This window comes from Xenia sp. Carnegie-2017, unplaced genomic scaffold, assembly GCF_021976095.1.
Source record: "Xenia sp. Carnegie-2017 unplaced genomic scaffold, XeniaSp_v1 HiC_scaffold_24, whole genome shotgun sequence".
Classification (NCBI taxonomy): domain Eukaryota; kingdom Metazoa; phylum Cnidaria; class Anthozoa; order Malacalcyonacea; family Xeniidae; genus Xenia; species Xenia sp. Carnegie-2017.
This window is the reverse complement of record NW_025813487.1, coordinates 6,496,759-6,523,734: the sequence shown is the minus strand read 5'-3', so window position 1 is coordinate 6,523,734 and position 26,976 is coordinate 6,496,759. Positions and strand designations below refer to the sequence as shown.

General features: G+C 36.4%; 2 protein-coding genes and 2 long non-coding RNA genes across 7 annotated transcripts; 1 reads left to right on the top strand and 3 right to left on the bottom strand.

Annotated features, from left to right (window-relative positions):
* Positions 1 to 261: 261 nt before the first annotated feature.
* Positions 262 to 7,634, bottom strand: LOC124452032 (catenin alpha-2-like). Its single transcript, XM_047002626.1, has 8 exons — positions 7,554 to 7,634; positions 2,621 to 2,724; positions 2,203 to 2,305; positions 1,413 to 1,616; positions 1,233 to 1,322; positions 950 to 1,099; positions 535 to 627; positions 262 to 381 (listed from the first exon to the last, which is right to left on the bottom strand). The coding sequence occupies exons 4-8, from the start codon at positions 1,602 to 1,604 to the stop codon at positions 262 to 264; spliced, it is 645 nt and encodes a 214-aa protein (XP_046858582.1). The 5' UTR covers positions 1,605 to 1,616; positions 2,203 to 2,305; positions 2,621 to 2,724; positions 7,554 to 7,634.
* Positions 7,635 to 7,810: 176 nt separating this feature from the next.
* Positions 7,811 to 12,195, bottom strand: LOC124450530 (pre-mRNA-splicing factor SLU7-like). 4 transcript variants are annotated; one of them, XM_047001189.1, is made up of 9 exons: positions 12,108 to 12,195; positions 11,729 to 11,904; positions 11,150 to 11,209; positions 10,034 to 10,121; positions 9,332 to 9,432; positions 9,159 to 9,222; positions 8,701 to 8,769; positions 8,531 to 8,610; positions 7,811 to 7,937 (listed from the first exon to the last, which is right to left on the bottom strand). In XM_047001189.1, the coding sequence occupies exons 2-9, from the start codon at positions 11,875 to 11,877 to the stop codon at positions 7,886 to 7,888; spliced, it is 663 nt and encodes a 220-aa protein (XP_046857145.1). In that variant the 5' UTR covers positions 11,878 to 11,904; positions 12,108 to 12,195; the 3' UTR covers positions 7,811 to 7,885. The 4 variants fall into 4 exon arrangements, with proteins under 4 accessions (XP_046857145.1, XP_046857146.1, XP_046857147.1 ...); XM_047001190.1 differs by having other exon boundaries at positions 12,120 to 12,171; XM_047001192.1 differs by adding an exon at positions 9,886 to 9,962 and having other exon boundaries at positions 7,814 to 7,937; positions 8,531 to 8,607; positions 10,027 to 10,121; positions 11,729 to 12,164.
* A 4,108-nt stretch (positions 12,196 to 16,303) lies between these two features.
* On the bottom strand, positions 16,304 to 16,764 carry LOC124450544. The gene is made up of 2 exons (XR_006950069.1): positions 16,680 to 16,764; positions 16,304 to 16,563 (listed from the first exon to the last, which is right to left on the bottom strand). It is a non-coding gene; the product is annotated as an uncharacterized LOC124450544 (long non-coding RNA).
* A 4,733-nt stretch (positions 16,765 to 21,497) lies between these two features.
* LOC124450542 lies at positions 21,498 to 23,313 on the top strand. The gene is made up of 2 exons (XR_006950067.1): positions 21,498 to 21,662; positions 22,707 to 23,313. It is a non-coding gene; the product is annotated as an uncharacterized LOC124450542 (long non-coding RNA).
* The last annotated feature ends 3,663 nt before the right edge of the window (positions 23,314 to 26,976 follow it).

Genomic DNA, 26,976 nt, shown 5'->3' with positions numbered 1-26,976 from the left:
AGCAAAACACACGCTTGGAAACTGGCTAATACTGTAGTACATTTTGTGTCTAGGTAATCTTTCTTACTACGTTGAACTCATTAGGATCGACGACAGTCACTAGACTTAATTGAGCAAAATGACACACAGCACAAAACATAACACAACAAACACAAACATGCACTAAGAATACACCATGATAAATCATTAGTATATTAAGCAGGTGAGGTGATCAATTGTCATTCATACCTGAAACAGTTAGAAATTGTCAATCTCGTGATCTCATACAGCTTCAACCAGAAGATGAACTTGACTTTCCCAAGTCGCTTTGAATGTGTCGATATTGGCACCTGCCGTACGACTACGTGGGCGGGCTGCCAACGCGCGGGCTGCATTTATCACCTAAAGTGAGGACTTTACTCGCAAAAGCTAGGCAAAAAGCGGTGTGCGAGCATAAGAAGACTGGGGCTGAATAATACTGTGTGTACAATACATTTGAATGCAAACTTTTCATAAGACCTACAGACACAACAAAAATATAGTTGTTTTACCAACCTGTGGACATAAATTGTGAATTTTCTTGGTGATCACTCGAAAAAGTTTAACTCCCTCAGCATTATTAGACACAGAGCAAGCAAGATTGGCGACCTCAAATGACACAATAAAATGGCATTTTACATTTACGTTAACCTGTTGTAATGAAAATATGTTAGTCAATGCAGGTACACATAAGTACACAGAGCAAGCGAGATTGGGTATATGTGCGCGTTTTATCTCCCCTCTCCCTCCAGGTTTGTTTATGCTGGGTTTTTTCCCGGAGTGCTCCAATAGTTTCTTCCTTTATCTTGCACTCGTACTTATAAGGCCACGTACCAACTGGTGGTGAGTATACATTTCGCAAGGTGGATGGACTATCTTACTTTCGTTACGACTAAACGGTTGAAATAACATATACTGTATGACTCTTTACCTCTTCCAGCTTCGCAGCTCCTTCGCTGAACACAATGGCGCATTCCTCGACCCCACGTTGATTACCATCTTTGGCAGCGTCAACAAGCAACATCAGCGGTACAGAGTGTCGAAAGGTATCCGAGATATGATCAGCCACGGCAACACGCATCTAAAACATAAATTTCTGACAATAAGAAAGCCATGTATGTCTGTTGAGTGTTGACGCATGATGTTTACGGCCGTAGTCAACACACTTTTACACAAGTTTACACGTTTACAGATTGGAGAATAAAGATACAAACTTGACGTCGTAGATCTTGAGTTTTGTCGGCCATCCTATCAATGGACTCATTAAGTTCATCGTTCGGTGTCGGTGTCTGTTTTGTCTCGGCCTGCGCAAAAAGAAAAACAAACCAAATAAAGGCAAGACGAGACCATCAATTTCATTTCCAGCAACGTAAACGGCATGACTTTAGCCTTACATAATGTATGTATATAGAAACAAGTTCTTGTAGGGCCGTGTGAACTTTGACGCATTCTTCGAGTAACCTTTCCTTCGTTGTTGGACGTGTTGTTGGTAAGTCGGATAATCTTCGCGCTCCGGATAAAATCCTTTCAGTTTGTTCTTCAATTCTCAATTGAGTTCGTCTTTCGAGAAAGGCGGCCGGGTCCATGACAAGACTCGCCTGAAATGAAGTAAGTCAATTAGGAAATGGTGGTTTTCACTGTAACTATTTGACTTGTGATGATGCTTAAAGTGAATGGTTTGAACCCGGTAGTATCGCTCCATGTATTGAAGGGGCAACTACCATGATCTATCTCACCTCTCTGTGGTTACTGGTGGATTGAAGGCGCAACTACCATGATCTATCTCACCTCTCTGTGGATACTGGTGTATTGAAGGCAACCACCATGATCTATCTCACCTCTCTGCGGATACTGGTGTATTGAAGGCAACTACCATGATCTATCTCACTCTCTGTGGATACTGGTGTATTGAAGGCAACTACCATGATCTATCTCCTCTCTGTGGATACCGGTATATTGAGGCAACTACCATGATCTATCTCACCTCTCTGTGGATACTGGTGTATTGAAGGCAACTACCATGATCTATCTCACCTCTCTGTGGATACCGGTGTATTGAAGGCAACTACCATGATCTATCTCACCTCTCTGTGGATACTGGTGTATTGAAGGCAACTACCATGATCTATCTCACCTCTCTGTGGATACTGGTGTATTGAAGGCAACTACCATGATCTATCTCACCTCTTACTGTCAAACTTCTGTCCAGGTATAATGACATTGAGCAGTTTACGATTGGGCAGTTTTCATGCGATCAATTCTTCACAACGAAGGGAACTCCGCTCCACTGACGTAACAAATCAGCAAATATACCTCACAATTTCAAATTTTCATGATGCAATGTGACGTCACAAATTTTGCAAAGCGTACATTAACGACACAAACTACAATATCTTGAGAACGAAGTGTCATACGAATAAACGGTTTTAGAAGAAACGCTATCTATTTGAACGTTATGTTCAATGAAAATATAATCTAAATAGCACAACTTTCGTGTCGTGTGCACTTTAAACGTCTTAAACATGTAGCAAGATGTAACAGCATGAAGTTCGGTGAAAAATTTGGTGAACACTTCACCAGACCAGACATGATGTTTACTTACAAGTTGCGATGCCTGAACAACAGCTTCCCCGTCAATTTTCTCGCGAGGATTTCGGTTCAAAGTTTCCACAGTTGAATCGACGACGTCGGAAAATCTTGGAATAACTGTAGAAGTTATAAATGTAAGCAATAATTAGTTTTAAATTCTTTTTAATAGTTGCTACAGACCTTGTGGTCATTACAAAAAACAGACGATAGAGCGATTTAACAACTAACTTATCAACTGCACACTCGCAATCCAATTCATGATTTGGAATAAAAACGATTCCAACGGATATTATATAGTTGTACTGAAAGATGAAACTTTGCTATTTGAATGTATTCGTTCAACTCCAATTAGAAAAACAAACAGAAGTGTTAAGTTATGAACGCGCTTTGTTTTGTGCTAATTAGCGGAAATGCAACTTGTGCAGACAATTATCTGTTCATTTAGCCATTTGTAATCAAAGAGTCAAAAACTCGAACCTATCGATTTCATATCTCGCCAGAGCTACACATATCCCAGCAGAGCTACACATATCCCAGCAGAGCTACACATATCCCACCAGAGCTACACATATCCAACAAGAGCTACACATATCCACCAGAGCTACACATATCCCACCAGAGCTACACATATCCCACCAGAGCTACACATATCCCAGAGCTACACATATCCCACAGAGCTACACATCCCACCAGGCTACATATCCCACCAGAGCTACACATATCCCACCAGAGAGAGCTACACATATCCCACCAGAGCTACACATATCCCACCAGAGCTACACATATCCCACCAGGCTACACATATCCATTGAGTTCTATAATAACTGGAGCGGCTATCTCAAGCGCGGCCTTAGATATCTGATGACGCCAAAAATGGCGGATTTCGTCCGTTGCCGCTGAGATTTACCGAAATTGACCGCTTTTCCGAAAATTTCACAATTTCCCTCCCTCCTGAGGAAAGAGTGAAGAAAATGTATGTGTGTATTTGGGATTTGGCAAGCAATTTTTGATGAAAATCACGATAAAACCTACAATTCTAACAGCGAGTCAACCTAGCTTTCCAGTTATCGGCTCCTACGAGGATGTATTTATAACTATCGACGAAAGAGCTATATGTCGGCTACACATCTATGAATGCAGATATGCGTCGTTTTCTTACCAGCGTCAAACTTGTTTGATCGATTAAACTCTTTAGTCTATACAAAAAGTATATCATAGTTCATCTCCACAGTGGTTCAGAGAGAAGTTAGCTTATTTGTTATCATTGCTATTTTGCTTCTTTTCGTGGAAAGGCAATGGCTTTTTCGCCACAATTGTAGGATTTTTACTTGTTTCTTTAAAAAGTAAATATTAAATCTCTGGATATTTACGGATTTTCTGTAATTGAGTTTCATATTAAATTTCAAAAGACTCAAGTCTGCATAGGTTTGGTAAATGAAAACAAACAATATTGTATAGAAATTACTTTAAGTAACCTTTTGTGATGTTCTGAAGTGCAACTGCATCAAATACTTGTAAAGTTGTAGCACATTTTGATTTTGTTGTATTGATATATAAATTGGGCAAAATGCAAATAATCATCAAAACACTTATGCTTCCAATGGTGTTTATAATTCATTTTAGTTTTAATACTTCTACCCTTCTTTTCACTTTGTTTTGTTTTTCCTATATTTTCAATATAAGTGCACAATTTGAATGATTAACACAGTTTTCACTTCAATAATAAATTTCATAAGCAGTTGGTAGTGCATTTTGTTCTCTGAGTATCCACATTTGGTGTTTTCTTCATACATGAATGATGAAATGCATATGGATATGTCATAACAAGGCAATAAAACCAAATGAATTAAATACCTATAGTGTACTTTTATGCTAGAAGCTTAAAAGCTTTCTAGAAATTATAAAGTTATTGGATTATATTACCTCTATATCATCAATCTCATGAAAAGAAATAAGAAGCAAAATATTTGTAGAAAAGCTTTGAAAAGTGAAAAACATTTATTTAAAAAAGCAGCAATGATGCATATGATAAATCCATTCTGTACTCTAATAGGTAAATAAGCTCAAACTGTTTCTTAAAGAAATATAAGAAATATATAAGAAATATACAGTACAGTAATTTTAAAGGTTTCATCACTGAATCTTTAATGCTTCAGTATAGTGCATTAGATATTAGTAACATTTAAACAACACTCAACTAAAATATTTTGATAAAGATATGACATGATTTAAACATTAAGTTATATAAAACCCAATGGCTTATTCAGTTTAATGCTTCACATCTGCATCAAGTCATCATCAATCTCAGTACAAATGTTTGCATAGACACAAACTTTATGGCCTTTCCATTTTATATGTTGTGAATTGACATTTAATTGATCATCAAAACACACACAACCTTCTTGCCATCTTTTTTTGGTTCATGAACTTTAACTTCAAAGCATTCAAGGCATCATTAGTGAATCCATTGTCTCCATCCATAGAATTTGATCATGATTAAATTAAATAACTCTGGATAAGGCAGACAATAAATCAATTATCTTTACAGCATTATCATTTTTTTAAGACTCTGCCTGGTCAATAACATCTTCCAGTCATCTTTACTCCTTGGTCTTCCCTGCATGTTGTCAGCAAATAGAACATAACAAGCTCTGCTCCAAATCATGGGTACTGTTGGGGCTGATCATTTCTTCTTGATACTTTTCACAGAGCAAAATGTGTGCAGGGTCTTTTTTACTTTAGGGAAACTATTTTGCAAATAGATAGGTAAATTTACGATTTCATGCATTAACAAATGACAGAAAAGTATGCAGAATTTTATAGACAAAAAACAGGAAAACATCAGTATATTTGGCGTTCAAGTCAGTCTTAAAAAATACGATCTTTAATATGTATTTTATGGCTTTTCAAGTGCATGTATAATTGCTTTTCAATCGTTGACGGACTAACAAAACAAACAACTACCTCACCTGTGAGAAGCGATATGTTCCTTTTTGTGGAAACTACGACATCCAACAATTGAACGATTGAAGTGTTGGCATTATAAAAGAAATGCCAAAAAAGAATCGTCACAGAATATGGAACTAACGATATCCATATTCTGTGATATCGTGTTTGTTTTTGAAAAATTCTTTATAATTTACTATAGACACCAGGGGGAGGTCGAGAATATTATTTTTCTGCAAAGCGATCATTTCAGCGGAAATACGTCCGTTGGCCGCCATTTTTTTGGCGACCTCGCCCCAGTAAAGTTAGCCGCTCCAGTTATTATAGAACTCAATGCACATATCCCACCAGAGTTACACATATCCCAGCAGAGCTACACATATCCAACCAGAGCTACATGCCAGTGACAGATTTTACCCAGCGTTAATCGAACATATGTGAAAGTTGGAAAACACTTACTGTCTTCCTCGAGTGATTTCACAGTCTTCTGTACATTTTCAGTATAAGGTCATTGCTCGAAATTTTCCATTTCAGCCAATACCACTGCAGCAACGCGCTCCGTGCATCCACGAATGAGACCAGCAGTCCCATCCAGCGTCTCCACATCTCTCTCCTTTGTCGCCTTGATACAGGATTCAACGTCCTCTCAATATGATTTTCTATCAAAAAACAATTAAATACTTATACAGCAACTGTAAACAGCACATTAGTAGGAAAGGAATGTTGTGGTAAAGTTTGAAGCAAAACACACGCTTGGAAACTGGCTAATACTGTTGTACATTTTGTGTCTAGGTAATCTTTCTTACTACGTTGAACTCATTAGGATCGACGACAGTCACTAGACTTAATTGAGCAAAATGACACACAGCACAAAACATAACACAACAAACACAAACATGCACTAAGAATACACCATGATAAATCATTAGTATATTAAGCAGGTGAGGTGATCAATGTGTTCATACCTGAAACAGTTAGAAATTCGTCAATCTCCGTGATCTCATCCACAGCTTCAACCAGAAGATGAACTTGACTTTCCCAAGTCGCTTTGAATGTGTCGATATTGGCACGTGCCGTACGACTACGTGGGCGGGCTGCCAACGTGCGGGCTGCATTTATCACCTAAAAGTGAGGACTTTACTCGCAAAAGCTAGGCAAAAAAAAAGCGGTGTGCGAGCATAAGAAGACTGGGGCTGAATAATACAATGTGTCGCAATACATTTGAATGCAAACTTTTTTCATAAGACCTACACAGACACAACAACAAATATATAGTTGTTTTACCAACCTGTGGACATAAATTGTGAATTTTCTTGGTGATCACTCGAACAAGTTTAACTCCCTCAGCATTATTAGACACAGAGCAAGCAAGATTGGCGACCTCAAGTGACACAATAAAATGGCATTTTTTACATTTACGTTAACCTGTTGCAATTTTGAAAATATGTTAGTCAATGCAGGTACACATAAGTACACAGAGCAAGCGAGATTGGGTATATGTGCGCGTTTTATCTCCTCTCCCTCCAGGTTTGTTTATGCTGGGTTTTTTCCCGGAGTGCTCCAATAGTTTCTTCCTTTATCTTGCACTCGTACTTATAAGGCCACGTACCAACTGGTGGTGAGTATACATTTCGCAAGGTGGATAGACTATCTTACTTTTCGTTACGACTAAACGGTTGAAATAACATATACTGTATGCTACAACTCTTTACCTCTTCCAGCTTCGCAGCTCCTTCGCTGAACACAATGGCGCATTCCTCGACCCCACGTTGATTACCATCTTTGGCAGCGTCAACAAGCAACATCAGCGGTACAAGAGTGTCGAGAAAGGTATCCGAGATATGATCAGCCACGGCAACACGCATCTAAAACATAAATTTCTGACAATAAGAAAGCCATGTATGTCTGTTGAGTGTTGACGCATGATGTTTACGGCCGTAGTCAACACACTTTTACACAAGTTTTACACGTTTTACAGATTGGAGAATAAAGATACAAACTTGACGTCGTAGATCTTGAGTTTTGTCGGCCATGCTATCAATGGACTCATTAAGTTCATCGTTCGGTGTCGGTGTCTGTTTTGTCTCGGCCTGCGCAAAAAGAAAAACAAACCAAATAAAGGCAAGACGAGACCATCAATTTCATTTCCAGCAACGTAAACGGCATGACTTTAGCCTTACATAATGTATGTATATAGAAACAAGTTCTTGTAGGGCCGTGTGAACTTTGACGCATTCTTCGAGTAACCTTTCCTTCGTTGTTGGACGTGTTGTTGGTAAGTCGGATAATCTTCGCGCTCCGGATAAAATCCTTTCAGTTTGTTCTTCAATTCTCAATTGAGTTCGTCTTTCGAGAAAGGCGGCCGGGTCCATGACAAGACTCGCCTGGGAAATGAAGTAAGTCAATTAGGGAAATGGTGGTTTTCACTGTAACTATTTGACTTGTGATGATGCTTAAAGTGAATGGTTTGAACCCGGGAGTATCGCTCCATGTATTGAAGGGGCAACTACCATGATCTATCTCACCTCTCTGTGGATACTGGTGGATTGAAGGCGCAACTACCATGATCTATCTCACCTCTCTGTGGATACTGGTGTATTGAAGGCAACCACCATGATCTATCTCACCTCTCTGCGGATACTGGTGTATTGAAGGCAACTACCATGATCTATCTCACCTCTCTGTGGATACTGGTGTATTGAAGGCAACTACCATGATCTATCTCACCTCTCTGTGGATACTGGTGTATTGAAGGCAACTACCATGATCTATCTCACCTCTCTGTGGATACTGGTGTATTGAAGGCAACTACCATGATCTATCTCACCTCTCTGTGGATACTGGTGTATTGAAGGCAACTACCATGATCTATCTCACCTCTCTGTGGATACTGGTGTATTGAAGGCAACTACCATGATCTATCTCACCTCTCTGTGGATACTGGTGTATTGAAGGCAACTACCATGATCTATCTCACCTCTTACTGTCAAACTTCTGTCCAGGTATAATGACATCATCAGCATATTTATCCTCATCGTCATCGTCACTTAATTTCTCCTATGGACATAAAATGTTATGCACGTAAGTGACAACTGAAACGTCATGATACTGGGTGAAACGGGGAGAATTCAAAATTCAAGAACGCACTTTTTCCTCAACTTTCTTTCCGTCCATTAAATCTTGATGCAGTTTATCCGACTTCAGCTGTTGTTTCGCCTACAAAGAAATATCAGTAAGCTTCGCTTTAGAAAACTTATAGATAAAGATGAGGTCCATACATAAGCGCACGGGAGCTATCATTTCTGGAGAGGGGAGTAAGAAATTTTCCCCAATTCACAAAGAGGTCCCGCCGTAATTTCGCCCGTTAAAAATTTGCCCAACTTTCCAACTGCCCCTGTCCCGTACGCCTATGGGTGCATAAAGTACTCGTATCAATGATAAATATAGATCAATCGGAGAGTAGAATATTTAGATGAATGAAAAAGAGAACTTTACTCCGTGATGAGTACTCGCAGTGCTACTGGCCAAGAGGTTCATTAAGTAAGAATGCGATGATAAGAACAATTTGAAGTTCGGTTTCTTTGTTCACAAAAACTTTCGCTTACCATTTCCATTTTTTGATATTCTTCTAGCACCCTTTGGTGTTCTTCAGGATCATATCCAACCCATCTTAAAGTAACGAACACCATGCAAAAATCAATGGCGAAGTACTCGCTGTGTACATAACTACAGCGACGTATCACTGAACAATCCCACTTCATGTGTAAACCATGTATACCTGTCTCTTTTGCCATCGTAGTCAAAGCTATGTTGTTCAGGGACATATTCGTCGGGTTTTATATCTTCACCGGTGAATTTAGCACCTACACGTCTAGGACGCTACCAAGTTAAGTGAAATAAATACTACAGATTGTAAAATAAGCAACGCGATTTATGAATGCCATATTTTCATACTTTAAAGATCATTTTATTAAATTACAACATGCAGGGTGCAATCACAAGAGTCGTTTAAATGTTTCTTGTTGTGCGTAGATTACCGTGAAGCATTGACTTTAAGCCCTCTGAATATAACAACACGCCCATTGTATTAGCCCATCATATATCGCTCACGAAAGTAACACGTGCAGGTCTTACAGTCGAGAGTCTACGGTAATCCTTTAATCTTGCAAGTGATTGATTTAAAGTGATAACCGGATCCGGATTTAGGCTCTACTATCCTCGATGTTCAGCTAGGCAAAAATTCCCATTAAAAAAGACCGACGCCACTAATCAATCTCATCAGACAACAAGAGTTAAAACAGATTTCAAATACATAATTATCATGAAAGAAACCTCTAGACAGTCTTTTTTCTTGTGAGTAATCGCACCACAGTTTTCACAGGCTCCTTTCGAAATTTTATCGCTGCAGTCTAAAGATTTAGACAGGTTACATTACATAATTTTCAAAACGATGAAAATTCACCAACGTGTAACTCGCTACCTCTTTCAAGCCACGTTTATACGATGCATCAATTTTAGCAAACTGTTTTTGCCTTTCTTCCTGTGGCCTTTGATGCTTGAGAGTTGGTCTAAATATTGAGAAAAATCATTTAAGGTCTGCATTTGTATTTTTACAAAGGACGTGGTTTGAGTTAAAACAATCTTAAAACTTTTCATTGTAGAATAATATTCATTGCAATGTTATGTGGTGTTCATTGTTAAAGACAAGGATGAATCTACAATAATTTTGTGAAGGGAATGGTGGTGCTCAAGCTTGGATTGCATTTCCATGGTTACTTGTCAATGTAGCATATCTGACTTTTTTTGTTAAACAACTGTTGGGAGTTAAATTCTAGCAAAGGCTTATTTTTGGTTAGTACTGAGCACTTGGAGCAGTCTCGATATATTTTTCAAAGGAGTCAAAATTTATGTCAAAACAAAAGCTCTGGCAGTGAGATTTTGTAAATGAGTAAAAACATTAATGTTTGAAGTCAAAATCAGATAGAGTCAATATAGTATTTAATTTATGTATAACGAAGATAACATGACATCTTTCGTTATACATAAATTAAAATACTATATTCGACTGTATCTGACACTATGACAACTCTCAGAGCAGTATTTTTGCTCTCACACTATGACAACTGCATAATGTGAGAGCAAAAATATTTTTATGACAAAGTGATTCAGAGACAAGGTGCTGTTTTTCATGAAAGTAAAACTATTTTGTAAAAACCTTTTCTTCATTCATAGCAAGATTTTCCAGTGTGGTGGGTAGTTACAGTATTTGAAAGACCGTGAAAATTAACACTAAGTTTTTTTGGCCAAAGCTGAAGTTTTTTATCCCGACCAGATCCAGAACCTGAGGTGAAGGTGAAAACCCTCGAAAACTACTCTTTGCATTAGCAAGTTGCTTTGAAAGTTCAAGATGTTGATGTTGAACTTCGGAAATTGATTGCTTTACACTAAAGTCAACAATTTTTGTTCTGCATATACTATTTGTATTTCAGTAAACAAACAAGTTGAATATATGATTTTGCATCAAATTTAAAAATCCAAGCCAGCAACCTCAGCAACAAACTATACGAAACAACACAATATAAACTATTTAACATACCCAGATGCTCCATAGTACCAAGGCATCCAAATATATTGAGGAATATGAGGGTTGATGTCTCTAGATAAAGCAAAATATTGAATGTATCAGATATTATGAAAATATTTACACAATTCATAAATAAAGTACTTTAAGCACTACTTTACAAGATCTTCAGTGGTTTAAAAAACCAAGTAATTTTAATTATCGCATAACAAGACAACACTTGGACATAGGATTTTATAAAGTGAATGGTTCAGACACACATGACATGTTTTCTCTCACAATATGTGTTATATTTATTCCACATACAATCTAGAATTATTATATAAACTTTAAAATTTAAACAATAAACAAACTAGTATATTTTAAATTTATTTATATATAACGTGAATCATTTCTAAGTAATATATTTTTTTAATTTGAAATGCTTCGTAAAATTCATAAATAATGAGATATAAATTAGTTGAACTTGAAATCGAATGTTTGAAGTAGAAGGAAACTGTTAAGTATTCGCAATCACAAAAATTACGAACATAAAAAGGCGCAAGATGGTTAGCCTTTTGACAAGTAAAAAGAAAGTTTAGACGGTACACATACTTTCCTGTTTCATCCTGCAAAGCTGGTGCAGTTCCTGCCTTTCTAGCTTCTTCTAATTCTTTTTCTTTCTTCCAATCTGTTCTTATCATTTTTTGCTGAGAACTTGCCGCACTTGCAGCTAAATCGAGAGATCGGAGCACAGACGCCATATTGAAATTTGGCACGTGAAACGTGAACTGAAAGATAAATACACCATCGTGCGCGCGCGAATTGTTTTATCGTCTTGCCGCGAAATACGATTTTACCCACTTTAACTTTTTTGTAAAAAAACATCATCGTATGCGCATAAAATAAATAAATTCTTTCCACTTTCTTGTGTTAATGTATTTGTATTTGAGACAGTGCATGGGATGAAGTGTTAATAAATTTAAATACTTACACGGACACTTACCAGACAGAATACGAATAAACGACATCGTTTGGTTTTGGAAAAGAAAATATATTTAGGCAAGTGTTTTGCCGTGTTTTAGAAATAATGACGTCATTTACTGAACCACGCATCAAATTTCAATATGGCGTCTGTGCTCCGATCCAATGAACTCCATAACAACTGGAAGGCTAACTTGGACGCAGTGAACTCGACATTTGAATAACTGGAATGATAACCGAAGCCAAAAATTGAAGCCAAAAAAATATTTGTCGTCATCATTCGTCATCACACGTCAGGCTCTAGTCTCTGCGTATTCATTTTAATTTTTAAATCATTTGTCCCTTGGTAATGGTAGAGTTCGGATCTTGATCAGAGCGTAAAAATAACGAAATTTTGGAATGAAAAGGTTCACGGAAAGTGAATCAAAGTGATAAATCGAGAAGCAGGGTGAGGTGAACTTAGTCGATCTGCTTTTACGCTGCGGTTTTCCTTTAAAACATATCAAAGTCTTTAAGGATATTCAATTACTGATATCGAGATGACAACCATTTAGTATTTCAAGCACTATCAAAATCGATGAAAGATACAATCGCTCTGTAAAAAGTAAAATGCGAGTTATAGACTCAACATTTTTTATGAACCTGGATATTCAAGTTTCTTTTTTATTCGGAAAAACAGATCTTTAAATCCATTGAAACGACAAAAAAAGACAAACACTGTCTGACACCGTTTGAAAATTTACCTTCCGATGAAAGAAAAATGTTTGCTTGAATATTTTCTCGTCATATTTTCTTATTGTATTGCCTTTTAGCATAAAGTGTAATTTTCAGTTGGCTTTTCCTCGTTATAAGTTGTAAGTTACAACGAACTCGCTGTAGTAAAGTTTTAGCTGTAAAAAATAACCTTTTGCGAAGAGTTGGCCTAGTGTGTTGTTCGTCGTGATGTTATTTATATGTTTATGCTTTTGCAGTTTGTATTCAAATTTATATTGGCCGTGTATGTTTGGCACTCAGGGGAATGAAACTGACGTACAAATCGCGTGAATATTCGACTTTGAAGGACTGGAACTGACGTACAAACCGCGCAAGAGACTAGGACTTTGGCTTCAATTTTATATCTATAAAATGTATTGTCGTTATCATTCCAGATATATATATATATGGAGTTCACTGCTTGGACGCCATCTTTGAAGCCTGCATGAGCGCCGCCATTGAAGGAACGGAGGCGAAATACATCACTTCGAAATTGCCGGATTTTTTGCAAAAAACAGTGGTCTTCAAGCCAGCTTAATGCCTAAAAACCTTAAACAGTGTTTGAACTTTAATATAAAACAAGTTTGAACGACATTTGTACATGTTTAAGCTTCTTTTTAGAAGGATGAAAAGTGAACTTTGTTTTGGCACGTGAAAACATGCCTTATAACTTGAATAAAACTGACACCCCTCGTTTTTTCATTAAAGGGATGTAAAATGCACTTGCCTAGCCTTATAATATTGTTTGAATCTGTGAAAATGAAGCTGTCAGGGCAAAAAACGCTGTTTTTCGGTAATTTTATTGTTTCCGAGCAAAATTAGCTCGCCCCAGTCCTTTTTGAAAGTTCAGAGCATAAACAAAAAGAAAAACACTTTGCAAAATATTTCAAAAAGTTAGCAAAAAAATATTTTGAGTTCGTTTTAAAAAAAACTGTCATGCCATATTATTGTGTTATTATTAATTGCACCATTAAAGAAACAAAAGGGTCAATACCCACTTAAAAAAAAGACAAAAACACAATTGACACTCCATATTCATAACTTTTGAAACACTTAAGTAAAAATTGTAATGTAATACAAGTATGAAAAAATTATTAGTGTAATATTATAGAATCATCATATATTTTCACAAATATGACCAAACATTTTAAACACACATCCTAATATTTAATATATTACATATACATTTATCATCAACTGTATTACAAGAAAAAACTAATTTTACAATCAATATGATATACTATAAAATTTTGATACATGATATAGCTTTGCTTGCTTTATAATCATTTTAAAACCCTGTTTCAAACCACTGAGGATGAGGGTTGCTTTTAGCATTTATGTAGAGCAAGTTATATTAGCAATAATTACCATAGTGTACACTTGGCTATTTATTTATAAGCATGAACTTGCTGATAAAATGCTCAATACACATTTATGGATGCATGTCAAATCTTCCACCAGTTCTTAAGAAGTGGGAGAAGTAAATGAGAAGAACCAACAATCGCCCACAAGTCAAAATTTCAAATCATCACTTTCACACATTACAAAAAGAGCATGTGAAATTCTTACAAAGCAAGTCTAACTTTGAAAGCAATAAAATTGTTATGAAACATGTTATATTAAGTGGATTGTGTGTATTTTGCACAGCATTTAAAGATACAGACTACCTGTTATCAGTTTTATCTTAAATTTTTGGTCTTTGGACGACAAATGAGAAATTCATATTTCGAAGCAAGTTCTCCCTTTTATGTTTTATATAATACAGCGTTAAGTATACAAAACATGTCTTGGAACGTCCACAATGCATCTTAACACATTAATAACCAAATTTTGCTAACGGTTTTGAAAAAAATAAAGCATTTAGGCTAGCATTCTATTCCCAAGTTAGCAGTTTTTGCAAAACAATCCGTCACGCAAATAAAACAGTCCACGCGAGATACACGCGAAGCGGCAAATCAGCTTCTATGTGGCTTCAAACAAGTCTAAGTTTGTTTATAATGAGTTAGCCTTCCAGTTGTTGTAGAGTTCACTGGCTCCGATCTCTCGATTTAGCTGCAAGTCATCACATAAAAATTCTTGATTTGCAAAGAAAAAGATTGGACTCGCTGAAATCTTGCAAACAAGCCGATTAAACGACTATACTAATAACCTATGGTAAGATATTGAAAGACGTGCATCTGCGATTCGTCTAACTGGCAAATGCTGTAAAGTTTTCAATGATGCATGATTCATGGCTTAGTTTTTCAAATAATAAAGACAATATATATTTATTAAATATCATGCTCTTATTAAAACCCGCAGGCAAGCTTTTAAATGTAACAACAAATAAATTTCTGTCAATTACATTTTCAGTTAACTGTCGACAAGCATGTCAGTGTTGTATCCATTGAACTAAAATAGATGGAAGTCTACACGTCTGTCGATATTTTGATGCCAGAGAGCCCACTCTTTCCACACAATATAAACGCACGGCCGATAGAAGCGAAGGAAAAGATAACTTGTATGATTTACAAATCTCCGAAAACAAAACAAAAGCCCTTTTTTATTTGGCAAACTAAACTTTTCAAATGAAATTTAACATTAAGCATACTTAACGTTTCGGCAATTAAAGTTTGGTAAAGAAAGCCCTAGTTTTATCTATTACAGGTAGCCTTCCTTCTATGATAGTTCAGTGGTATGAATGTTTTATGCAGTGCGGTGTTTGAAATTAAATGAAGATATGATTTTTGCTGGACGAAAAAAATCAGGTGACTGATTTTTTCAGGTCCTGAGACGATTGCTTAAATTGTCCAGCAAAGTGCGAAGATCATTTCTTCATTTAATAGTTCAGTAGTGTTATCACAGTTCTCTTTGCTCCAATTTTTGCACGATTTTATACTTTACTAAGCAGTTTGGTGAGAGGATGCAAATTGAACAGGGGACGTAACCTGTTTCATTTTTTCAAAGATTATGATTTGTTTTCACCACTTTCAAAGAGAAAGCAGTTTTGGTGTGCTAGTGAGGTCTATTAAACCAGACGGCAGCTACGTACCATACGCTTTAGTAAATTTTATTTTGAATTTGAGACCAACCCCCGTTTTCTAAAAGCTCTCTCACGCTAATCGGGTTCTCTCTAATTAATAGCAGAGTGATTTCTTCTACAATTGCAAGATTTTTGCTAAAATATTCCAATAGAATAAGCTTCCACATTCACATGAAATGTTTTACGAGCAGTATGTGAATTATTTCTGCAATGCTCAGCAATATATCTCGTTTTGCCCGAGTTATATATGTTTTAACAGACTGACCACGGGATAGTTCCTTTCCTATTCTCTCAAAATGATGTCTGAATATGAGTAGCTACTCAAAATAAACTCCTCTCACTTCTTAATCATAAATGCATGTGCGTTGATACAAACTTTTATTATACGCACGCAGCAATACGCAGATGTTCATTCTTTCCGGCAAATTTCCTTTAGTGCTGGCAAGAATTGTATTTTTTGAATGAACATTAATGATAAAACACCCATTAAGAAATTAAAATTACATATATGTCAACTAAATCTATTTCATTAAATATTACGTATTGTTTGCTGGGTAGTACTATTTATCTAAAGATCTATTTATTTTGCTGTTTTCTAACTGACTAAGAAAATCATCTTCAACGGACTCCTCCTTATGCACTGGGAAATACATTTCGTCATCATCTAGATCATCATTAAGATAACTTCTCCCTGAGTCAAAAGAAAAGTCATTTGATTTGCAATTCTATAATTACTACACGAGGATTCATGTTTAGATATGATTTGATAAGTCGTTGGTCCATGATTTGGCATGGCAGTATACTCACCATCAGATGTCTCTTGAATAGGCAAAATAAGGTGGAACTCATCGGCTGAATTAGATCCATTATTGTAACCAACCATTCTACTTCTACATATGGAAAGTTTCAAAAGTACTATTGAGTTTTGTAATATAAAGGATGTCTCGAATAAAGTACAAAATATTGATTAAATCACGAATGGCAATATATTGGTGTTTTATTGATATAGTGAATGATTTAAACCCGTGAGTATCGTAACATTTTGTATGTAGTCTTTATCCAGCTCACAGTCCAAGGGCCGGTTGCACAAAGCCTGGATAGTGTTATCCATTGGATAGCGAAAATTTTCAAACTTGTAAAAAAGGCGTTTATATTTTTCTTACAACAAAGAAATTTTGTAATTTTCGTAACAATATTTTATTTCAGCGATTGCACAGTTCAAATCGTATATTTTTCTCTTATGAGAGATTTTATGAGCGTTCAGAAAAACTTGCTATCCAGTGGATAACGCTATCCAGTCTTCGTGCAACCAACCTCTGCTGCAAAAAAGAGAAATTGTTTCATTTTCAATGACTTTGACGCTGATCTGAAGTATTTACACATTCTTGGAACTTTTGTTGTCTTTAAACATCCGGGGAGTTTTATTGCGCACCTTTTGAAATGCTTTAAACTTCTTGACTGTTTTCTGATATTTTTGACTCTGAAGATGACTACCGCTAAGGTTGTCGAAACGTCAGTCAACAACAACAAAAACAGTCCTTCTCATGACTTTATTAACCTGGACGATCATCATTTACAAACATGTAACGATCCTCCCGGGTTCAAACCATTTACTTTATTGACTGTTTTCTTTGTCACACCTGCAAAAGTACGAGAATCAAATAATTCTTTAAATTTCAGTAACATTGGTATTTCATAGATATGTGTATAAAGGGTCCATTTCCATATACTAGTAACGGCCCAGGTACCATGGCACAATGGCACAATGTCCACTCTTGGGCATGTCCGAATTCAAGAAAAGTTAAATTTTTTGGTAGTTTCCTTACAATAAGTTATAGCACATCCTTTCCAATTTAGAAAGATGACTTGCTGAGCTTAAAGTTTCTATTATCTAGAAATATTCTGGGTTTTTTTACAAGAGCATAAGGTAAAAAGTATTGATTAAAGTCACATTTACTTCAATGGCACACGTTGTTATCTGGAAAAAAATTCCGGCATTTGTATCATAAACTCAAATTAATTCTATTTTCGTACCATGATTTCCTATGCAAGCTTATGTACATTCTATATTAGTACTATTCACACGATACTGGACTCATACCGTGTCGAAATCGAAATCCAATCCGATGAAGCAAAAAAAATTAAAATAAAATCATTATTTATCTCTACAATTACGTCATTTCCCTGCAACACGAACTAGTGCACGTGGAGTAGCCGTATGGCGGCAAATCACAGTCGAAATCTCGACGCATTTCTAACAGAAAGGCCGTCCCATTTGGACTGATAGGGTGATTGAACTCTTGCCGTAGTGAATCATGAAGTTTGATTGTATGTGGAGGCAGACTGGAGAAGTATTGAATCGAAATTAGAGCCAATTGCAATTTGGAAATAACTCTTTGAATTGCAGCCAGAAAGGGGGTGAACTTTATACACGGGAATAAACATTGTGAAACTCTCTGGTCAATGTGCATGGAAAGTGCTAAGACAAAGAAAAGAATAGCTGCGAAGGTGAAATATTTGTTAAACAAGTATTAAATGATTAGACAGGGTCGTACCGGGGCTATGAAATTCATATATTCTGTTGCACCCAACCATTGAGTTGTATAAGACCTCAAGGTCACAGAGAACTCAATGCGTCCAACTCATATCTGTTGCATAAATGAATAACACCCTTCCCTAACTAATGTTGTAGCAGTGGCCCTGGGAAAGTGTTGTCCTGAAATTTTTAATGTCTTTAGCGAAATTTGAGATGCAGTCCTTCGACAACTAACCTTGAATATAGAGTGAATTTTTAAAATGCATAATTAGAATCAAGTCTCTTTATTTGTATCTTGCAAGTGTTTTAGGAGAGGTTAGTTCAGTGTGATCAGAGTTGGTAATTTTTATTACCAGATCCAGTTTGGTGAGCTTTGACAGCCCCACCTGCTTTAAATGATCACAACATATGGAACAGGGGAAGCAATCTACACAGATCAATGCTCATAATGTATTAAACATAAATTGTCACATTGGATTAGTCACTAAGAATGAACATCTTGTCATTCTACAAATTAATATTTTGCAACCAAGATGCCAATGAGGAATTATTGTAGACAAGATGATGCAGTTTAAAAAATCATGAGAATTTCAAAAAAAAATAGTTGCGCTATGGCTATATTATCATGTGCAGAAAGAATGAAGTGCAATATTTTGAAGCTGGCCATTCTTCTGGTGCATTCAAATAACTATCAATTTCAAGTTTGCACAAATTCAGATGCAACCTATATTATTGCACAGCGGCACTGGAAGGACTAAAATGAGGGGGCACATCTTTAAAATCGTCTTCACCAATTTGGCAGTTGTGTCATGTTTTCCACTTATTGTATGCTTTCAACACCCCTAATAATGCATCTTAATGTTTTGTTTAAGGAGGAGTATTCATTTTAAATGAAGTAATTAGCTTGTGATTCTTTACTGAAAATAATTTTTTCCTCATTCCAGGAACTTGCTTTTAAAGTTGAGTAGAAACTCACTGTCAGATACGATCATGTTCAAAGTAGCATATGGTATGTATTTCATTTAAAGCTCAATAAGCTTCCTTAAAATTATTAATTAAGCTTTAATTTACCAAGTGAATTTTCCATTCTTTTTGCTTAAGGTAATCTATATTTGCATCATCGTGCTGATTGTGTGGTTTCTCATTTGCAATTTTTGTCAAAGTAAGCATATTAGGGTATAGAAGATTAGCAGGAAAGCGTTTGGAGACAGAATGTTCACCATTAAACATTACTTTGGAGAGCATTTCATTGCATCACTCAGTATTTCAATGAAGCTAGTTCTGAATAACATACATACAGTACAGACAGACCATTTGATTTACAATATTTGTGTTCCACACAACTTTAAACATTGAGATTGTATATGCCTTTCCTGTTTATATAATCATCTTTGGCATCCACATAACCACATTCTTTTTAAGATTCCCTTCCCCCTCTGGCAAACCCAAGTTTAAAAATTTGTTTATACCTTGTCTTATGTTGTAGGGATGTCTTATGAATATTGTCCTTGTGAACATAAAAGTCGAAGGAATATTTCTACATGTTTGAGCACTCTGGCGACTCTAGTGTAAAACAGCAACAATGTGTAATCATCTGTTCTACTCCCCAGTCCTGAGCCACCATTTCACAGGAGGGTACATTGTTATACAAATTGTGTATATAAAGCATACAGGGTGTGTTAAAAAAATTCAATCCGTAGATATCATCAGACCTTTAGAATTTCCATTAATCCACAAGGAGGCATAAACACAACAAAAAAGAATTATATTCTTGGATTTACTATGTGCACTAGCTGCCTCCTTGGGGTACAATTACTGCTTAACCATGCATTTATAGTCAAAACTGGAGTTGATTTCAAATGGTTTCAATGTTTAAATTTTTTAATACCCTCGGTGCAGTGTTTAGTGATGAATCTTGAAGAGTGTTTAGTGTATGTGGTGTAAAGTGTGCAGGGATAGGGTGTATTGTGTACAGGGTGTATTGTGTACAGGGTGTATGGTGTACAGGGTGTATTGTTTACAGGGTGTATTGTATACAGGGTGCATTGTGTACAGGGTGTATTGTGTACAGGGTGTTAATTGTACAGGGTGTATTGTGCACAGGTTGTATTGTGTACAGGGTGTTAAGTGTACAGGGTGTATTGTGTACAGGGTGCATTGTGTACAGGGTGTATTGTGCACAGGGTGTATTGTGTACAGGGTGTATTTTGTACAAGGTGTTAAGTGTACAGGGTCTATTGTGTACAGGGTGTATAATGTACAGGGTGTATCAAAGATCTTTAGAAATTGACGTATTGTGATAATTTCAATTGCTACGACTAGGCTCGGCTCACTACTGCATAAAGTATTGTTAGCTACGTGCATATACTTGCGCAAAAGCTTTTCTTATCCTGGGAATTTGACACAAGTTCTAACAACAAAACATGCGCTGAAATGTATCACAGTGATTAGCATCGTCATCAGGTCTTGAAATTTCACGATAGGTTAGTTTCTAAATGTCGTCTTTGATACACCCTGTAGATAGCCCGTTCATATAAACGTGCCTGCTATAGTGTATATTTCGTCCACAACAGTTCGGTGGGCCTTCGCCAACGTACAGTTGTACTATTTAGTGACATACGTACAATTGTATCATCGTTAGTATGTTAAACTTCCAAAATGCGTTTGGCATTACGATTTATTTATGTAACAATGGTTTGAAAATAACGAATCAGCTTAAATAGTTACATTCCGTTTATTATCATGTGGCAATAACTTCAAATTTATCTGTGTAAAATACAAAGTACTTTCAATTAGAACTATCCATCTTGTTGTTATTCTAATTGAATAAACCCGATCTACATATAAGTTATAACTTACCTTTTTCCTTATATAAACCTTCTCTTTAGTGGCGCATGAAATCGAATTGATATTCGTGCAGCGGAATTTAAACCTCAATTTTTGAACGCAAGTGCGGGAACCGATGGCGCGAATGATTGGTTGAAATAAAAAAACATTTTTAGCGTTATTTACGTTTCACCTTCTCCCGAGTCCCCCCGACAGACATATTCCGCGCGTACAATCATTGTACAATCGAATTATTAGATCTGTGAAGTTGCCCGTTTGTTTATGTGTGTTTGGAAATATATATGTGTGCTAGAAAAAATAGAATAAAAACTGTATGTAAGTGACCACTAAAGATGCAATTTCAAACAAACCGAGAACCGTAAATACATTGCAATAAATGTTTGCAACACAGTATGAAATATACAGAGGTGAGTTAAATTTATTGATGATTTAGTATCGTGGATTTTGAACTAAACCGAAATTTTCAAGTTTTTATGAGTTATGGTGTATAGTGAGATGGCCGAAAGGCAGCACATTTTTTTGTTCATTTTATTTATATTGTAAAATGTCATTGCCGCATTCGTTGAAGCCCGGTTTCCATATAATTGTCTCGATCTTCAATCCTCTGAAAGCGTTCAAGGGCGATTAGAGCGATTTTATGGAAACATATTCAAGACTATCGAAACGAACAAGGCCATCAAAGCGATTACAATTGTCAAGATGGAACTCTGTTCTATCTAGACGATTAAAACGTTTGCGTGCAATATCGTTCCTGCACGCTTTCAGACGACAGACGATCGAGACGATTATATGGAAACAGGACTTTATGTGTTAAATTAGACTACACACCAATGACCTAAGAATGCAACAGTAACAAAATATTTAAACAATACCATCAACCTCAGTTTGGTTTAATACTATGATGTTTTTCAAAACTTAAGTCATACTTTAAGACTTAACATAAAGTAAGATACTTTTTTTACTATTCCCAAGATATTGGCTTATAATTATAACTAATCTTGCATTCTGAACATGACATTATTTGGAACATGACATTTGCTTCTTCACAAAACACTGTTACAATTTTACCTTATCATGTACATTAAGCAAATCATATATTTCAAGTCAATACATGGAATCATAGTGCACTTTTTTATCTTTTCAATAGCATAGTAGGGCTATGAAAATGTCATAAAAGTTTAAGTTTGTTTTTGAAGCTAATTAGTGCATGTTTCAATCTAGATGGCTTTCTGTTATCAATTATAGATTGCTTTGATTTTGGAGAGAGAAATTTAAGCAAAGGGGCTCCTTCCCTCAAATACCAATTTGAACCCTTTCATCATGCCTAACTTGCATCTTCATATACGTAAATGATACATTCAAATTAAAGAGTTTTGTTTTACCATGCTTGGAGTATTACAGGAATTTGTTACTTTGTTTTATATCTTCCTAATCTCTCTACATTTCTTCAGATAGCTTCAACCAACTTCTCCAAGAAGCTAGACCTTACCTTTGTTTGAAAATTCATCTGTGGCTATAGTTGAAACTTGTATTAAAGATGAGGCTAGTGGTGGGGTGAATCAACATGAGAATCTCCATTCGACAAATATAATTACCCAAAGTTGTCGCATCCTTGAGGAAACTATAGAAGCAAGGTTTGCCTATAAACAGTGCATTTTTTGGTGTCATTGATGAAGGGGTGTTTTTTATTTCACATCAACTGCATCACAACTATGACAGGTGACAACTTCTGTTTTGATAGGTGAAATTATAACCTGCCTTATTTTTTAAACAATATTCTACCAATTCACACTTTTCCACAATTATGGAACACTTAATTTATACATTGCAAATTTTTTGCCTTAATTAAGTTATAAAATGGAACATTATGTCCGTAATAGCAAGAACAGACCATGACTAATGTCTGTCAAAGGAAAAAATATGAATCAAACAGAGCTAGTTGTAGTTAATAGAAAGGAAGGGGTTATTTTAAATACATGAACATGTCTGTTGTGGGTTTTCAACTCTTTGCTACCTACTGTAGGAATCAAAAGGCACAAAAAAGTCAACCTTTTTTTTATTAGTTTATTGTCATTATTCATATTGTATAATCCTTAATCACTATGGATTTCAAAAGAATTTAAATAACTAACATAGTAAAACTTGTATACGGTATATTAATATTAGTGCCTCCCCCCCCCCAATCATCAATCAATAACCGCTACGCAGCAAAATGTCCTCTCCAAAAAACATGTTTTCAGTCATGTTTTTTTCTTACATAATGATCTTATTAAAATTTTTTGCAACTTGATCCTACAGTTGTTGGGACATGTTTTTCAAACATAAAACAACTATTACAGTAAACCAAGCATCAACACAAAGTAATGACAAAATTCTATTCAATACAATTCTAAAACGATTCTATACTTATCATCAGATAAATCGACTCGAGACGCCCATTCACCCTTTCAATGCGTCGAAATAATTTAACGACTCATTGAATCACGATTAGCCCCTTAAGTGTGTAATTTTCCGTTGTTAACATTTCTTTAATGGAGAGGGTTTAAGGATGTTTTGGTTGACGTCACCAACATCTTAATGCCCAAAACGATGTAATTGTGTTGTTTAATAGGCTGAATAACTTTAACTAATTCAGGATTTGCGTAATATCACAGAAAAATGGTCAATTATCGTTTACATTTTACGTATATCAATGAAGGGAGAGCATATTTCTTTTGTTTGGCAACAATACGTTTTGTTTTTAAAAATTAGATTTGATAGATATCTGGTAATTTGTTCAAGTACGAACTATGAATGTTACACAATCATGTGGAACAAATACATATAATGACATGCTTAACACCATGCATAAAAATACTATTCACTTAAAGTATTGCCACATGTAAATCACGAGGCGTCGTAGAAAGCAGATATTGTTCACATGAGATGGAACAAGACTGTACACGTAGACGACAAGTATAAAGATTTGTGATTGTGCAAAGCAAAATAAAGGTGTTGCCTTCAAACCATTTTGAAATGTTTTACCCACGTACTTGCTTCGGTATCATGTATAAAAATAAATCCCACGGCTGGAAACTAAATGTAAGTGACTACGCTGACGATAAATAATTATTTGCTTCTTCATTTATCTCTATATTGTTCTTCTGAAAATTTCAATGTTTTTTTATTGATGCTATTGACTTTTGGTTTATTTCTTCAATGTCACATTATTGAATAGATGCAATGATAAATACACTAAATTTGTCGTGTCTGTCTCCAATGCACTATTTGGATAATCAAACAGAAAACATATTGTTACTTGCTCACCCTCTATATATCTGATTCATATTGTCTTATATTGTAGATCCCACATGGATGGAGTTGTGAAAGTCCCTTTACCACCTGTGACATTCACTTCAGTTACTCTTACTAGTTTATCATTACTCATGTGTCATGGTGATTCTTGGCCAAATATGTTCATTTGTAGTTTGGATTCTTTGTTGATGTCAGATGTTTCTTCATGTAATGATTATAAGCCCCATTGTTATATGAGCCTACCTAAAGGTGGTCAGCTGATACTCACAGAAGATCAACTCTGCACTAAGCATTCTTTGAGTGATGATATAACTGGGATATTGAAGTTATCCCTTTTTCTTTGCTTAAAGTTACCAATTATAATCTATGGAAGTAGCGATTCATAATCTCAGTAGCTACTTTATTGGTTAAAGGGGTTATATCACGAATTTTAGCCCCCCTTTTTTATTAGCTAAATTGAAAGACCTTATTTCAGTGATTTTAAATCTGCAATTATAATTGAAATTGGATTGGTGAAAGTGATTTTATGGACGTTCAAAGTCACGATTTTCAGCATTTTTTTGCGAACTTTTTGATCGGTATGCTAATGAGTTGTGACGTAGAAAGTTGAACACATACCGTAAATGCTCGAATAAGCGCCCAGCTTCCAATAAGCGCCCCGCTTCGAATTAGCGCCCCCCCTAGGACTCAAATTTTGAAATAAGCGCCCCCCTTCCAATAAGCGCCCCCCCTCGAGAAAAGACGGGTTTTGCTAAGCGTCCTCTCAAATAAGCGCCCCCACCCCCACCCTTCCCCGATAAAAGATGAACTTCGGTACTCAGTTCGATACACAGTATTTTAATTTTTACATCGGTAACGGACATTCGTTAGAACTCAAAATCAATGTTCTTCAGAGGTTTGCTTCTCATTTGCTTGATTTCAATATCCATGTGGGCACATAGGAGCTTTACTTTATCAAGTTCCTCGTTAAACTTTGCTCCCAGTCGCCGGCTTCGTGTTACTGCTTTAAAAGTTCCTGGAACAACTAGGCCGTTTTCAAGTTTTCTTTTCCAGTTACTTTTACCTCCACCGCATTATCCTCATGAGCTCGTAAAAATGTAAACACGAGGAAGGAAAGTTCAATGGGCGCATGTCCAACCAGCTTGCCACTGTCTTGAATAAATGTTCCAATCGCATATTCATCGTGCTCTTTAGCCTCCTTTCGATCGTCTTTCCGACACACTAGCCGTTCTCCAAGCTGTGGTGACCATTCAGCTTTATAAACATGGTGTCCTCTTATCACAGACGCAAATTCTATTTCGTAAACCATTTGCCAAGTAAAGGTATAGCTTGAACGCGCCATGTTGTAAACAGCAGATGAATGTCACACACGTGTTTGGTAGCACGTGATACAATGTGATCTTCTCATGGGAGGTCTTTTCCGGCCTTCTCGCATTACAGCATGCTTACCTTTGACATCATGGACGAAAGTATAACTCTAGCATCTACATCGCACGCAGGATTGAAGAACTCTTCTTATTCTAACGAATTTAAACTTAAGGCTGTTCAATTTGCCGAAGAGTGTAACAGTAACCGAAAAGCCGCAGCAAAGTTTGGTGTCGACCGCAAGAGAGTAAGAGAATGGCGACAAAAGAAAAGCAAATTGGAAGATACTAGCAGCAAGAGAAAGCGGCTTGAAGGAGGCGGACGAAAGCCATTCGATGAAGACCTAGAAGAAGCATTATTACAGTGGGTACATGAGCGCCGTTCCAATGGCCTTCGTGTTTCCAGAAAAATGATCGCAAGCAAAGCAAAATTTTTCGATAACGAGAAATGCAAAGAGAAGGAAATGCCACCATCGTTTCTTGCCAGTTCCGGTTGGTTACAGCGGTTCATGTCAAGACATGGTTTGGCAATCAGACGCAAAACCACTGAATCACAAAAGGCCCCCGAGAAACTGATAGACAAACTCATAGCGTATGTTTTGCAGATTCGCCGGCAACGTAAAAAAATCGCTTACCAAGACAGGGATATCATTGCAATGGATGAGACAGCAGTATGGCAAGATATGGTATCCAATACCACGGTCGACAACATTGGCGAAAGCACAATTCGATTGAAAACAACTGGCCATGAAAAAACGAAGGTTTCAGTGTGTTTGACTGCAAAGGGAGACGGTACCAAACTAAAGCCGTTCATCGTTTTCCAGGTGCCAAGAGAGTCGAAAGCACTGAATGAGGAATTCAGAACAAAGTGTGTCGTAGCGTCCTCGATAAATGGATGGATGAATGGAGAACTAACCGTTTCTTGGGTTAAAAGTGTCTTGGGCCAGTTTTCGTTCACCAGACGGATGCTGGCTTGGGATTCTTTTAGATGCCACGTCTTAGACAGCGTTAAACAAGAGCTCAATCGCGCAAAGATAGATCCTGTAATTATACCTGGGGTGTA